At 40.2% G+C, this 17,434-nt stretch overlaps 1 protein-coding gene across 1 annotated transcript; it reads left to right on the top strand.

The window, feature by feature from the left end:
* Positions 1-757: 757 nt before the first annotated feature.
* LOC124283870 (zinc finger protein 728-like) lies at positions 758-15,570 on the top strand. The gene is given in 4 exon segments (XM_046719892.1): positions 758-853; positions 12,319-12,504; positions 13,670-14,356; positions 14,358-15,570. Coding segments are annotated over 2 exon segments (1,560 nt in total). The 5' UTR covers positions 758-853; positions 12,319-12,504; positions 13,670-13,891; the 3' UTR covers positions 15,453-15,570.
* The last annotated feature ends 1,864 nt before the right edge of the window (positions 15,571-17,434 follow it).

Genomic DNA, 17,434 nt, shown 5'->3' with positions numbered 1-17,434 from the left:
ACATTACAGTGAAACAGTTTAGATTTTATTATTTCCACGGGCAGTCCAACGCCATCTCAAACTCAGTTCCCGGGTTCGATTCTCCACATGGGTACAATGTGTGAAGTCTATTTCTGGTGTTCCTCGCCGTAATATTGCTGGAATATTGCTAAAACGGCGTAAAACTAAACTCACTCACTCACTCACTCCCACATTAAGCAGTTTAAACTGGAATACTGTGGTGTTGCTAGAATATTAATCGCAAAAAGCGGCGTAAAACTAAACTCACTCACTCAACACAAATCTCTACTTTGTTCAGAAAATGTAATCCCAGATAGATATTAGGCCTATGTCACATTCGACCATGTTTGAAAGAGGAGTTGTCTAATATTTCTCAGTTGTATCCAGTCATCTGTTGTTCGTAACGAGTGATAAATCCATAAACCGTCCAGCATATGATCATTCGTTCTTTGTGAAAATATATGTCAAATTGGCTTGTACCAGCTGTGCACAGAGATATGATTTGTGACTTCGTAATCGGACGTAAATGCATTGCCAAGGCGTTTCGAGTGGTGTGTGTAGGATATCTTGTCCGGAACGTCCTCACAGACGATGAGTGTATTCTGGAAGGCAACGACTAAATGTTCACTTTTCGTCCTTCCTTCTGACAGTATTTGTGTACTTGCAAGCCAGTATATTCTTTAAACGAGCTTCAGCGTGAACTTGTTCTCTGAATAAAATCCCAGCGTTGGCTCCAAATTGATATCACGTTTTCGAACACGTTTCTGTCCTGCAATGTGAACAGTGCGCCGCAACACGTCTGCAACAAAATGGCTTCTCCGATCATCAAGACGATGACAGTGCTAACACGACCGTGAGTATTTGCCACACCATTTAATTATCACTCTTACTCACACTTGCTAACTCCACCACGATTGATAAGGCACCTATTGTTCGAAGTTGTTACACATCCACGGCATTTAAATTGAAGATATTCTGGGTTTATCGTGGACTGAAATTCTTCCTCATTATAACGCAAGACACGTATAGTGACAGTATTCATTATAAAATCGTATGGTTGTCTCCTCCGATGTGTTTATCAAGGGACAGAAAAGGTGAATTTCCGTTGACAATAATCACAATTCACCAGAATGTCGAACCGAGAATAACGCGAGCTGTAGGTATTTGTCTGACGTTCATCGATCTCCAGCTATCGATACATCTGGGCTATTGGACCTAATATGTCCAACACTGCAATATTCCTAGACATGGTAGCCGTCCATTAACAAGTGAGCCTGAAGCAGAAAATCTCCATACACATGAGCCTTGTCACACGCAATCTGCAATACACATAAACCTTGTCACACACAATCTGCAATACACATGAACCTTGATACATGAACCTTGTCACAGACACTCTGCAATACACATGAACCTTGTCACAGACAATCTGCAATACATGAACCTTGTCAACACACTATCTGATACACATGAGCCTTGTCACAGACAATCTGCAATACACATGAGCCTTGTCACAGACAATCTGCAATACACATGAGCCTTGTCACAGACAATCTGCAATACACATGAACCTTGTCACACACAATCTGCAATACACATGAGCCTTGTCACACACAATCTGCAATACACATGAGCCTGCAATACACATGAACCTTGTCACAGACAATCTGCAATACACATGAGCCTTGTCACATGCAATCTGCAATACACATGAACCTTGTCACAGACAATCTGCAATACACATGAACCTTGTCACAGACAATCTGCAATACACATGAACCTTGTCACAGACAATCTGCAATACACATGAGCCTTGTCACAGACAATCTAATCATGAACTGTCACATACACACCTTGTCACAGACAATCTGCTGATATACACATGAACCTTGTCACAGACAATCTGCAATACACATGAACCTTGTCAACGATCTGATACACATGAACCTTGTCACAGACAACATACACATGAAGCCTTGTCACAGACAATCTATTGATACACATGAGCCTTGTCACAGACAATCTGCAATACACATGAACCTTGTCACATTGACAATCTGCAATACACATGAACCTTGTCATAGATACAATCTGCAATACACATGACATTATGACCTTGTCACAGACAATCTGCAATACACATGAGCCTTGTCACAGACAATCTAATACACATGAATCACAGACAACATGAGCCCTTGTCACAGACAATCTGCAATACACATGAACCTTGTCACAGACAATCTTGTCACAGACAATCTATTGATACACATTATCTATTGATACATGAACCTTGTCACAGACAATCTGTTGATACACATGAACCTTGTCACACAATCTGCAATACACATGAACCTTGTCACAGACAATCTACAATACACATGAACCTTGTCACACACAATCTGCAATACACATGAACCTCTATTGATACACATGAACCTTGTCACACAGACAAGCCTTGTCACAGACAATCTATCAATACACATGAACCTTGTCACAGACAATCTGCAATACACATGAACCTTGTCACAGACAATCTGCAATACACATGAACCTTGTCACACACAATCTGCAATACACATGAACCTTGTCACAGACAATCTGCAATACACATGAACCTTGTCACAGACAATCTGCAATACACATGAGCCTTGTCACAGACAATCTGCAATACACATGAACCTTGTCACACACAATCTGCAATACAATCTATTGATACACAAACGTTGTCACAGACAATCTGCAATACACATGAACCTTGTCACACACAATCTGCAATACACATAAACCTTGTCACAGACAATCTGCAATACACATGAGCCTTGTCACAGACAATCTGCAATACACATGAACCTTGTCACAGACAATCTGCAATACACATGAACCTTGTCACAGACAATCTGCTGATACACATGAACCTTGTCACAGACAATCTATTGAAATACGAGCCTTGTCACAAACAATCTACTGATAACATGAGCCTTGTCACAGACAATCTACTGATACACATGAACCTTGTCACAGACAATCTATTGATACACAAGCCTTGTCACAGACAATCTACTGATGTGTCTGTCCTGTACACAACCCAGACAGGGTAAGGCTGACGTGACCTTCTACTGAGGTTTGTTAGACTCAGTGTAGCAGTGTAACGAATAATACTGAGCCTAAGTTTACTTAAACTGGCAATAAATCATGACAATGTCAACCCCTGAAGATGAGGGACTTCAGCAACTGATTCTTGTCTTAATACTGCATGCTGATTATCTGTTCCCTTTTGCTTATCTTTATTTGCTAAAGAACAGATAAGGCCTGTAAAACAAATTCCATTTTAAAAACACTCATTAATATTTTATTCTAATTTGTCTGGAACAAAATTATTTCGTGAAAGGATACAGTTACTCAAGAGGTCCTGAGGTGGGCACATTAGAATCCTTGGACAAGATACTTAGATCCACATTGTTTCAGTTAACCCAGCTGTAAAATGGGTACCCGTGAGGATGTACTGGCAACATGAGTGTTTAGTTCATTGCGCCTAACAGGCAGCATGGCTGTATGCTCCCGAGGGAGTTGAAACAGTTTCGGAAAGTACGATAGTGTCTTATGACCGGGGATAGTAATGTACATAGCGCCGTGAGCAGGTACTGTGCCTGGATATGAGCGCCATATAAGCGGACTATTACTATTACAGTTAGATTCACAATATGCAAGTGAATCGTAACAGCCCTACTATCCATAGTATTGTGTCCCATGCTAAACATGCCCAAATATTCAGTCCATTTTGTACAATATTCTGTAGGACTGCACGGTGTTGCCGGTATATCGCAATACTTCTTTTCAAATGACCCGTGAAGATCCGGGTTAGAATATTGATCTTCAGTAACCCATGCTTGTCGTAAGAGGCGACTAACGGGATCGGATGGTCAGGCTCGCTGACTTGGTTGACACATGCAGGGGTGGAAATAACTTTAAAATTGCCAGTGTACTCCGGTACAGTGGCACATGTAAAATCACTTGCCCTGATATTTTTTCCACTATAAAGGCTGATTTTCTTGTTGATTTTTTAAATGAACAACAAAATTAACATTGGAAAGTCAACTGGACACCGGTACAGCGTGACATACAAATTTGCTAGCCCGACAGAAAAAAACACTGGACTGGGGCATCAGGCAATGGGTAATTTCCACCCCTGCACAGACAATCTATTGATACACGAGCCTTGTCACAGACAATCTACTGATACACATGAACCTTGTCACAGACAATCTACCGATAACATGAGCCTTGTCACAGATGATCTACTGATACACGAGCCTTGTCACAGACAATCTATTGATACACACCGGACACTGGACACTGGTACAGCATTTCCACCCGACATGCCGTAGATCAATGCTCATGCTGTTGATTACTGGACTGTCTGGTCCAGACTTGATTATTTACCGACCGCCGCCATGTGACTGGAATATTGCTGAGTGTGGTGTAAAACTAAACTCACTCACTCACTCAAATGATTCGTATTGCAGTATTTTTTTCTGAGAACCAGTATCCCGGTATCAGGGGTTTCCGACGATGTAAGACAAAAACGTAATTTTTATCTGTAATATCATTTGAAGTTTTAATTTTATTAACCTTGGGTGATAAAGGATATATTCATCTATTTCACACAAAAATATCAAGTGTTTCCTACTAAAATAAGGTTGACGACATCGTATGGGCGAAAATGTTGCCGTTCGCCATATCCGTGCTTTTTGTATGGGTGTTCGACAATGAACCATACTTTTCGCTAAGCACTGCGAGGGAGTATTGTGATAACGTGGCTTTCTATTTAAATATTGCCTGTCACCAGCAGACGAATGATCTTACTGAATTTTTCGCTCGCTATTTTTTGTAATAAAGGCAATTGATTTTGCATCTGAAGTGGTATTAACGGTCTCGGGTAAATAATATTGATGTTTGTTTGTTTTTTAAACAACTTAACTTCCGGTTTTCAATTGTCAATAAAACTTCTCATGACAGTGACTGGGCATCCGCTCTGCCGATGAAATTGCTTGTGCTCACCGATCGCGCACATACTCCCCCGATATAGCGCCAGCAATGCAATCTTCAGAAACACCAGAACGTCGAATTCAGCTCGCTTTGGGATATATTACACATATAAAGTTTTTGTCATTATCTTTATGGTTTAAGTTAAAATCTACACAGACTTTCATTCACAACATTTGTTTCCTTCGTTATTCAATGACAAAAACGACACAAAACGGCTTGCTGTAATACTATAAATTGTATAATAAAGAATATAGAATCCCTGACTATGCAACCTAGTGTTGAGATGGCTGTTATCAGAACCATAACATATATGTTAAGGGACTTATAATGTAGAAAATAGTATTGACATACACAATTAGTGTCACTCGCTGTCAAACACTTAAGGACCGCCTCCGTGGTGTAGTAATTAGAGCGTCCGCCCAGAGAGCAGAATGTCACGGGTTCAATCCCCGACCGCGTCATACCAAAAGATGTTAAAATATGGTACTTGTTGGTCCCTGCCTGGCGCTCGGCATTAATGGGCACAACAAGGACTGGTCGGCTTGGAGTCAGTATAATGTGTCTGAGTGGGGTAGTCATGCTTCACTGCGGCATGGTATCTCAGTGAGTTAGCATTATAAATATCCTGCTTGAATGCGTGGACTTATCGCCTACAAGGGACTCACATTATGATGCAACAAACCTAAAAGATCTGTTCTCACGCGTGAGCGCCCATCTGATACTGAACTACCTGAGGGAAGTTGATCTGTATCATAAATTGTAACTGTGAAATGTAACAACCATAAATTGTAACTATGAAATGTAACAATCCGCCTGCTTTTAAATTTGATGCTATGACTTTTTTCTGCTTTTGAATGACAATGTAATCAATAAATGTCTTTGAAATAAAACTCATTCCGAGTATGTACTTACAATATTTACTAATGCAAACTTGTTCTCGTCACTATATGGCTGGAAAAATGCCGATGTGACGTAAAGCTCAACTCAACTCAACTCAACTCACTAGCATTATAAAACCAGCTTCAGTCTGGGCTAGTACAAGCAGCCGCACATACACATACACACGCATGCACATCGTCATATGAGCGAAATATTCTCAAGCACGACGTAAAACCCAATTTCACCTCACCTCACCTCAAACACTTAAGCTCCCAATATATTGCAAAACATATCGCAGTATGGGAACCTGAAACGCAATATATTGCAATACAATTTATTTGCCAATACACTGCCCTAATATTCTGATACTGGTGTACTTAAATTACAGAACATTATCCCAACAAAAAAGGAAATCATCCTGATATCTACAGAAGACATCTATGATACATAGTGGTGGTGTGTGGTCCTGTCACAGAACTCAGGTCACAAATCAGTTGTAATTAGGCAATGTTGGGAGCGGGGAGTCCTTAAATTGGTGACCATGTATGGCAGCTTGACTCCTGAGAGTTTCTGGGACTTTAATCCTGCCCCACAACGAAGCACATGTGAGTTTGGGCAAGTGAGTTTGTTCAAAATGGCCCTGTTCACCCAGCAGAAAATGGGTACCCGGTGGGATAAGTCATGTGACTATTAACCTTCTAGCGCCTCCTCACAGGCAGCTTGTATTGTCTGGGGTAATAATAATCAGGATGTCTGCGCTTTGATCAACTGCAACAGAGGTAAAATAGCGTTTAACAAATGCACATATTATTTACATGACTTTTATCGTTTCGGGAGCATAACTCAAAGACCATTCGATATTTTTCAACAAATATTGGTAGATATGTCAAACATAACCTAAAGTGGTGCCTTTTGCTATTTGGCAGAATTTGGCATATTTATTTTTCCCGATTTTCATGGAAACGATTTGGACTTAATCTCAAAAGGGAGGGTGGGCTTCATTTCCGGAGCATAACTCAAGAACCATTTAATATTTTTCAACAAAACTTGGTAGATATATCAAATAGATCCTAAAGTGGTGCCTTTTGCTATTTGGCAGAATTTGGCATTTTTATTTTTCCCGATTTTCATGGAAACGATTCGGACTTAATCTCAAAAGGGAGGGTGGGCTTCGTTTCCGGAGCATAACTCAAGAACCATTTAATATTTTTCAACAAAACTTGGTAGATATATCAAATAGATCCTCAAGTGGTGCCTTTTGCTATTTGGCAGAATTTGGCATTTTTATTTTTCCCGGTTTCCATGGAAACGATTCAGACTTAGTCTTAAAAGGGCGGGGTAGGTTTCGTTTCGGAGCACAACTCAAAAACTTCTTAATATCTTTCAGTAAAACTTGGCGGATATGTGAGGCCGATCTTAAAGTGGTGCCTTATGCTATTTGCAGATTTTTGTCAATTTTATTTTTCTTGGTTTCCATGGAAACTTAGTCTTTAAAATACAGTTTCGTTGAGCACAACTCAAAGTCTTCTTAAAATCTTTCAGGCGGATATGTGAGGGTAGGTTTATGCTATTTGCAGATTTTTGTCAATCGAGCACAACTCAAAAGGTGGGTAGGTTTTCTTAAAAACTTCTTAATATCTTTCAGTAAAACTTGGCAGATATGTGAGGCAGATCTTGAAGTGGTGCCTTGTGCTATTTGCAGATATTTGTCATTTATTTTTTCCATGATTTCCATGGAACGATTTGCACGTAGTCTAAAATCAAGCTGGACTTTAAGTAACTGTCAGATGATTTGTTCTTTCAAAGATGTGGGGGCCGGGGGGATATGTCATCTTCTGATGACTCTTGTTCTAAGGGTAAATGAAACCAAAATCAAAGAATACATCTGTTGTGCTATTTTTGCCTTACCAAAGTTCATTATTCAAGTTCTTAGCAGTTGAATACAGGGCTGTCAAACCAAAAAATGGGTACCCATGAGGATGTGCTGTCAACTGATCAAGGCTGGGGTTCGAATCCAGTGTTTCCACTGTTTTTTTTAACAGCCGGTCATGGTGTCCGATGACCTAATTTACTGGTCCTGCACGAAATCTGCTGGTCACAAAATATGATGAAAAAGACAATGAAATTGAATAAAAGATGATGCGCTGCACTCACACGATTTTTTCATATCAGAACTACCTTCGGTAAAGCTATTTAATTTGCCAGCCAGCTGACATATTTTACAGTTCCATTGTCCTCCTCATATTGGAGCCAATTCAGATATCCAGTCTGAATTACATGTCCTTAATTTACTGGGTTTTAATTTTGAAAATTGATTGCAACGTAAACTTCAATCATTATTTTGCACTTTACTGTTGTTGTTTCATCACCTTCCCCACATTGTTTCATTTCTGGTGTCCTCACCCATGGTGTTCAAACCCAATAGTGTTCAAACAATCTGATAACACAGTTGCTTTCCATGGTTTCCGTGACAACAGTAATGATAGTGACATTTCGAGGTACAAAACACATTGATCATTTCCGAATGACTTTCAAACTGACCAATCACCAGAGGCCCAGATAAGCTGCGTATCTGGGTATAGGACTAGTGTTGTATAGTCAGTATACAGGGCTCGATTAAAGAGATGTTAACCTACTTGCACCAGATGCAACCAAAGATATAAACCTAGTTGCACCAGCTGAATTCCATTTTCGCTGCTTAGATTGCAATATGTAATGAAAGAAATATGCTATTGACTTATCTACATGTTATATTCAGAACTTTACCCGCTATAAAAATGGCTTGCACCTGGTGCAAGTTAGACTAATAACTAGGTTGCACTTTGTTATATTCGGCTACACCAGTGCAAGTAACAAAGAACTAAATCGAGCCCTGGTATAGAATGAGTGATTTTTTATTAAATCATTTCCGTTATATTAACTTGGTTTTGATTAGGTATGACATAAGGCAGAACATACCTGCTTAGTAAACTTACTCAATGACATAATGCTTAAGTGAGTAAAATGACTGAAATACGCACATATTTGAAAGCAGTGGGGGTTATCTCCCAACTGACAGACACCCATTTGACAGACACCCAATTGGCAGACACTGAACTAGAAGGTTAATTAGGGTAACACCTACGGGTATAATGGAACAGTCCACTGTCTAGTGAGCAGAGCAGGGTGAGCCTGAAACAGGTTCGTTACTGAGAAGTTTGATTGTGGGTAAATAGAACTTTGTTGTGATTAAATGATAAATGATTTCTCTTCTCAAAATTGATTTTACTATCAATTACTGTCGAATATAAAAACAGGTTTGTCACTGAGAGGTTTGATTGTGTTTATTGATAGAAAAGACCCTCCCAATAATAGCATATGTACAACAGAAGTTAACTGAGAAAACGCTTTGTTTGAGAGATATAGATATGTACATATTTGAAAACATTCTGATTTGCAGTAAATGAGACACCTGCATTGCCATGTAAGATACCTAATAATACCAATCAGTGTTCTAATTTTAACAATAATTTCTAAAGATTGTAACAGTTTATGTCTTTGAGTAGTATACATTGGACATTCAAGGAAGTAATGAAAACATTCTCACATCCATGGTCACATTCACATGATGCGGCCATACTTTAAACAATTATTCTAAATAAATCGTGAAGTTAAGTGCACTCGGCCCTATATCTTAATATTGTGTGCAAAACATATAACATTTAGGCTCATAGTCTTTATTTGATTTATAATGATACAACAGTGTCGCAATTTCTAATAGCTAAGTTAATGTTTTCAATATGATGATGCCGCATTCCCTTGCTAGACTAGAAGGTTAAACCTAAATGTTTATGAAAATTAACTGACAGTGTGTTTATATTGCAGCAATAAAAATTCAAATTACTGTCTTTTCGTCCATCTTCAAAATAAATAATAAAGCTTCAGTTTGTTCCTGTGCTTTTATTTGAACTATTCCATAATAATGTGTAGGTAACAGGTAGTAGATAATCTGTTCACTGAACCGTAAATATTGTTGTTTTAAGGTGTCTGCGAACTGGCTGTCTGCGTAATGGGAGGACACCGCAGTGGGTAACGGGAAATGAAATACCCACTCAACATTCATAATACCGTCTCCCAAAAAATACAGCGGGTACAGTACCCACATGAGCTAAATGTTATCTGGAGCTCTGAATCACATTGCTCATAGCATGATAAATTTGGAAGGAAACTTCATCTTACTCGAAAATCGTAAGTGGCCGATTCTGAGTAGAAGAGTCCAGGGATTGGGATAGAGAACTTTGACAATGGGTCATTTTCAGGATTATTAGCCATTTCCTGAATTTAGAATGGGTCACTGCCCTTGTATCAATAGTAAACTTCAAATTGTAATGGGCCATTTTTATTCTAATGTACAAAATGACCCATGGCCACCGCTTTTCCCAATTCCTGAGAGTAGAGGATTATTTTAGCGCTTTTTATTTTAATTTTGGTAAAATTTTAGGCAGGACAAAAATAGTTTTGGTATTTTATCAGACATGGTGACTGATAGCCTCCAAATTTATCAGTAATGGGCAAATTTTACCAGCCAAAATCCAGTATATAGTGGAAAACGCAAACACTGGAATCCCTGATGGGTACAGTGTGTTATATTGCTGCAGTCTTGCTGGAAGGGGTGTAATACATTAGGGCAAATAAAAAAAAATGTTGTGGTTCCAATTACACCTCTTTAGAATTTAGGGTAGGTAGGTTGGAATTCATTTTTTTTTTTTTTTACATTTTTTTTCTAGAAGCAAAGTATGAACTAATATAAATAACACATTTATCAATGTATATTGTTTATTTGATCAAGCTTGCGGCCATCATGATATCTCTATCACAATGACCGATGTCAATTGGTGCCGGGCAAAAACAATGGTATCTTAATGTATATTTTATTTATACCTCTTAAAAAAACTAGGGTCGGCACCAGAATTCAAGGGTCGGTCAGGTAATCGGAACCAATGATTACTGCTACATTATTGATTGAAATGAGTACACAAATGTTTATGCTTGTAACAAGTCATGCGGAGAGAAACATATTACTTCCAGTCACTGACATCCCAATGAAAACTATGGAATGGAATCTATGAGATGCTGGAGGATTTATTGTTACCTGCACCAGCCATTTTTACCATGCTCCCGTGCAGTTTGTAAATCGCTTAAATCACACCCTAATGGAGGACCTGTCTTGCGCTAAATCATCAGCAGATTCGATCTGTAATATGAGAAACGATCAGAAAGACTGCAAGTTGCCAAGTTTATGTGCTGAAGTAGAAACTCTCAATTTACCTCAGTTATTTTATCTATTTTTTGTATGTACACATGTAGGTTCCACTACACTAAATCAGAATCACATGCTCCCTGAGCGAGAACCGTATGTAAACAACTGAAGAGACAGAGACTTGTGACAGCTGTGATTGGATGAAATAGTGTAAGATGTTTATGTTTTTTAAAAGCACATCCACCCAGTAATTAAAACTGACCACAATTTTAAGTATTTAGTGCTGTCATATTTATCACCATGACTTATGCTTATTGTGTGTACAGATATTTCCCAGTAGGTGACATTTGGTGCGGAACTGTAGTTGATGTGTTCCGCTTCCTGTGCTCGGAGAATGAGCCAGACAATTTTTAAAGGCCAGACTGTACCCATGTGTACCTGGAATGGCTGTTGATAGCTCGGATAATTTAAAAAAAAATATACGGTTACTATAGAAGTCTATGGGAAAACATTTGGTGTTGTGTAACCTGTAGGGTTCGAGCGCTTCTCAGTAATTCATACTTTACATGCTGTCCTGTGTTTATTTCACCATGGAAACATGTTAGCATTGATGTAGAGGCAAGTTTAAAGGTACTGGGAGTAAAGATAGGGCTGTTTTGAGTGGAACAGAGTGTTTTAGTGTCTTGAATATGAACTTTGCTTCGTTTTGTGGTCGAACAGTGGTAAGAGACCGCCGTGGTGAGTCTTACCATCAAGTAATGGTTCCCTGGCTTCTAAATTTGTTGGAACTGATGAATTTGACAACATATTAGGTTAAAATTACCACTGCCACAACAATGAGAGTGTCTGGGTTAATCTCCTGAGGGTCAATTTTAGTCAAATGATAAGAATATCATGAAATATGTTCACTGCTGACAGCAGAACATGTCACAAACCCTTGTTTTAAATGTAAACAGTGTAGCATATGATCAGTTCTTTCTGTCTGACCCCTTTTGGCTATGGATCAACTTAATTTTCTTTTCTTTTTTAAAAATATACCCCTTTTTGTCACCCATATGACTTTAAAAATTATATTTTGTTTTATTAACAACTGTCTCATTGCTGTTATGGATTGTATGATTTGACATTTAATATAATCTCAACACTGTTTTCAGCTTGTAGAATGCCTGTTGGTGAATGGGAAGGTGTCTTCACACATACAGCAGAAACAGAAGCCTTCACATCCAATGTGGTATTTCGACAAGCGGGTCCGGAGTCTGTTGTTGGCAGTGTCTAATCAAGCATACTCCCTTTGCTTCGATATGCTTTACCGCCTTGGAGAAGTTGCGGTACTTGAACATGTAGGTACATAATAATAATAATAATAATAAATGCATATTAATAATGCGCCCCTTCCACACCCTAAGGCATGCTCAAAGCGCTGCAGAATATTTACACTGGAGTATTTACAGATGAAGTTATACATAAATATACTGAGAAAAGGTGGGTTTTAAGTCTGGACTTAAAAATGTCAATTGTGTCAGAGCTTTTAAGGGCACATGGGAGAGAGTTCCAAAGTACAGGTGCAGAGTAAGAGAATGATAAGTGTCCAAAGGATTTCAGTTTGTAGGATGGGATGACCAGTCGATTTTGTGTGTTTGAGCGCAAGTTGCGTGCGGGGACATACGGATGTAGGAGTTCAGACAAGTAGGAGGGAGCCAAACCATGGAGGCACTTGTATGTCAGACAGAGGATCTTAAAGTCAATTCTGGCCCTAACTGTTAGCCAATGAAGTTCTTTCAACACCGTACATTTAAGTGTTTCTGTCCCGTTAAGGCACCACAATGTCTCACTATCAAATTCGATCACTCGGTCATCCTCATCTGTTTGAAATTTCTGACAGTGTTCCCTTAATACCTCACTGTGCAGTACTTCAGTTTCCCAGACATGAAATAAGGGCTGTACATCAACCCCAGAAGCTGATTAGATGTAAATAATAACAACTGACCCTTGTGGAATGTAATATTAAGGGTCTGAGTTCACATTTTATTGACATGAGAGTGTTCGATATCTTTAAATTATGTCCCCTGTTTACCCAAATACACTATGTCTTTCTGTCACCCAGTAACGCATAAATTATTGCAGAGAAACACTGATAGCCCAGTGGTTAAAGTGTTCGCTCGTCACACAAAAGACCTGGGTTTTACACCACTTTTAGCAACATTCCAGCAATATGACAATGGGGGACACCAGAAACTTGCTTGATACATTTTACCCATGTGGGGAAAACGAAGCCAGGTCTTTGGCGAGACAAGCGATCACTTAAACCACCAGAAGAGAGACACGCGACGCCACAGGCAGGATTGCGCGACGCGACGCGACGCGACGCGACGCGCGACGCAGACGCGACGCGACGACGACGCGACGCACGCGCACGCACGCATACGCATATTAAGGAATGGATATACTTGGCTGATTTATTAACATCCTGAAATAATATGTTTCTGTACTATTTTATTTCAACAGGTCAAAGTTGTGTGTACAGCAGTGGGGAAGGAAGGAGGTCTTGCCTCTTTGAGGAGCACCTGTTCTGTATTCTTGGAGCCATACAGTTAGGTGATGCCATATCTACAAGCTTTGATCCAGTTCATTGTTAAATTCAGGAATCAGCCAAAACCTTAACCAAACCTCAGTAGGAGATACTTCACATCTTAGTGACGCTTCTTGTGAGTAGTTTCCATAGTAACCATGGAACATTCCGATTCAGGAAAAATGGACCATGATGTGAAGGCCAGTGATTCCGAAGTTGCCCATGCGAACTATTCTCCGTCCCACGTGTCCAACATCATATCGCAGATGATCAATGACAGTGAACCTGAGGACACAGCCTCTCCACGTGGTGATGGGGAGGTCGAGACCGAGATCATCGATGACACTGGTACCAAGTGTCACGTGTGTACCGTCTGCCAGAAGATCTTCTACAAGCCGTATCTCCTTCGGGTGCATATGGTCAGTCATACCGACCTTAAGCCGTACGAATGTGACATATGCCATAAAACATTTCGGCACCCATCATCTTTGTCAATCCATAAGAAGATGCACGCTACTGACGGTCTTGTGACGTGTGAAATATGTGAGAGATCATTCACAAGTTTATCGACAACTTCAGCATCACATGCAGAGCCACATTGTTCAGCCAGCAAGGGTTGAGAACGGGATGAGCTCTCCATCAGAAAAGACAGAACAAGTCACTCTCTCACCCGAAACCGAGAGTCTTTCGTCATCAGAATCTTTTGTAGCTGTTGATGATTATACGAATGTTTCAAAAAGGGGTAAAAGTTCGGACAAAAAATCCCAATTTAGGTGCGATGTTTGCCACAAGGTTCTCTCATCTGCTTCCAATTTGAACAAACATAAAAAGGTACATACGAGAGTAAAGAACATGTGTACTCTATGTGGCATGACGTTTCCGTTCACTACTCAGTACGACATCCACATGCGCCAGCACAAGGGCTTGAAGAACCAGGAGTGTGACGTGTGTGGGAAGATGTTCCTAGAGCCCGGCAAACTGAGGATTCATATGCGTGTTCACAATGGTGACAAGCCGTACGTGTGTGACGTGTGTGGCAATGCTTTCTCACAGTCAGGTAGCCTGAAATTTCATAAACTGAAACATACTGGAGAGAGTCCTTATAAATGTAACATCTGCAGCAAGGTGTTTCGGACCCCGACGAGACTGAAAGAGCATGAACGACTACACACTGGCGAGAAGCCATTCTGCTGTGAAATATGCTCGAAACCTTTCAGGACATCAAAGATGCTTAGAAGCCATATGTTTACTCATGAGAAGGAGAGGCGGATGAGTCTAGAGGACTCGGGATTGTGTCGGTCTGGTGAAGCTGCAGGTAGCAGCACCAGAAGCAGCTCGATACCGTCGGACAGTTTTGTGATGGAGAATTCAAAGAACATATCATCTGACTCGACAGATGAATCGCAGATGTCTGTTTCTGACTCACAGATGTCCTGCAGTCGTGCTGTAGACATAAAGGGATCTGCTGATCAGCGACAGACGTCCTGGGATGACATGGACGATGGGATTCCGGGATCTGAAGAATCGACTTCAACTCTTGAAAGCACAGATGACAAATGTGTTTCTGTGTCCGCTGCATCAGATCGGCCAAGCTTTATCAGTCACGGGACGGACAAAATATGGAAGTGCGACATTTGTGGCCGAGCTTTTACATATCTCTCTTACCTCGAGCGACACAAACTTGGTTCAACACAGCGACGGCAGGAAGTACTACTGTAAGCCCTGTGATAGGATTTTTAAGTCGCTTATGGCCTTCCATGGTCATAAGTCTTTCCATACAGGGGAGGGCAAAACCAGCTGTGAGGTTTGTGGGATAGAGTTCTCCAACAGCCGGAGTCTGAACAACCACAAGCGGGTTCATACAAAGGAGGAGTATACTTGTGGGGTGTGTGAGAAGAGCTTTCCTGAGGTTGGGGAACTGTTGCAACACATGGAGGAACATGGCAGTTCCTCTTGAGTCAGACTGGCACTAATCCTGTACAAAGTCTTTGCCAAACTGGGGCGTAGGGGTAGCCTAGTGGTTAAGGCATTCGCTCATCACACCGAAGACCCGGGTTCGATTCCCCACATGGACACAATGTATGAAGCCCATTTCTGGTGTCCTCTGCTGTGATATTGCTGGAATATTGCTAAAAGCAGCGTAAAACTAAGCCTCATAATAATGTAGTCTTTGCCAAACTGCCCAAGGTATCATAAGCACTGACTAGAAATGATTTGTTGAGGCTAGGGAACTGTTGCAGTACAGGATTTTTGCTGTATTTTTTTAGGTATGAGTAGTGAACTGAAAAGTCTTTGATAAGCTTGGGGAACTGTTACAACATGGCAGTTCCTCCTGAGTCAGACTGAGACTAGTCCTATAGTCCAGGGCCTAGATTTTCGAAGCTTGCGAAGCTCTCTTAGCGCTAAGACAGTCGTAAGTGCCATACATTAACATTAACTTACGACTATCTTAGTGATAAGAGAGCTTCGAAAATCTAGGCCCTGGCTAAACTGGCCAGGATTTCATAAGGACTGGCAAAAAGTTGTTTTTAAGGGTTTGCTGTATTTATTAACATATGTATAAGGAGTAGTGGACTACAAAATCTTTGCTGAGGATGGGGAACTGTTGCAACACATGGAGGAACATGGCAGTTCCTCCTAAATCAGCAGTAAGACAAACAGCCAAAGGTATCATAATGATACATATGCTGTTTTAAGGGTTTTGCTGTATGTTTTCACTATTAGAAGGAGTGGACTAAAAACTCTTTGCTGAGGTTGTGGAACTGTTACAACGCATGGAGTTCCTCCTGAGAGAGCAGCAAGACTGGCCTCGTCCTGTAGTCTTTGCCAAACTGCCCAATAGTCAAAGTATTATAAGGAGTGTGAGGAATAGTTGACTGTAAATGCTTTGCTGAGGTGATGGAAGTATTCAAACATAGCAGTTCCTTCTGAGTGAGGATTATGGATTCATTGGTCTGTAATTTGTTAGGAAGTACTACTGGTAAACAACTCGAAAGTGAAGTAAATTGGGTGGTCATTAAACCAATTTTTGGTCTTCAGCAATCCATGCTTGTCGTAAGAGGCGACTGACAGGATTGGGTGGTCAGGTTCTCTGACTTGGTTGACACGTCATCGTATCCCAATTGCATAGATCAATGCTCATGCTGTTGATCACTGGATTGTCTAGTCCAGACTTGAATATTTACAGACCGCAGCTGGAATATTACTGAGTGTGGCGTTGAGCCCAAAACAAATCTGGTAAAAATGATAAAATACTGATTATTTGACTGAAGCATACCCAAAATGTCCATGATCCCAAAATATATTGTTCAGTATGTATTGCTGGGTTTGGTCAGTCAGTCCAAATGCTGTTGTACAAGTGTAGTACTGTTCTGTTAATTTCTAGTAATTTTCAATGTTGTATTATGGAAATTATCAATGATTTTGTGAACTTGCCAGTGATCTTAATGGAATGAATAAATTGATATTTGACATCAATCTGATAATATGCACCTGGTCTTTCGTTATTTTCTTATATTACCTGTATTACCATATCTTTGGCTGTATGACACTGACCTTATGAACATGCGAGTAAGAATTGATCTTCATCAACCCATGCCTGTCGTAAAAGGCAACCAATGATGTAGATCGATCGATGCTCATGATGTTGATCACTGGATTGTCTGATCCAGACTCGATTATTTAGAGACCGCTGCCATATA

This window comes from Haliotis rubra, unplaced genomic scaffold (assembly GCF_003918875.1).
Source record: "Haliotis rubra isolate DU_JTF1 unplaced genomic scaffold, ASM391887v1 Scf324, whole genome shotgun sequence".
Lineage (NCBI taxonomy): Eukaryota > Metazoa > Mollusca > Gastropoda > Lepetellida > Haliotidae > Haliotis > Haliotis rubra.
This window is presented reverse-complemented; position numbering and strand designations above follow the sequence as displayed.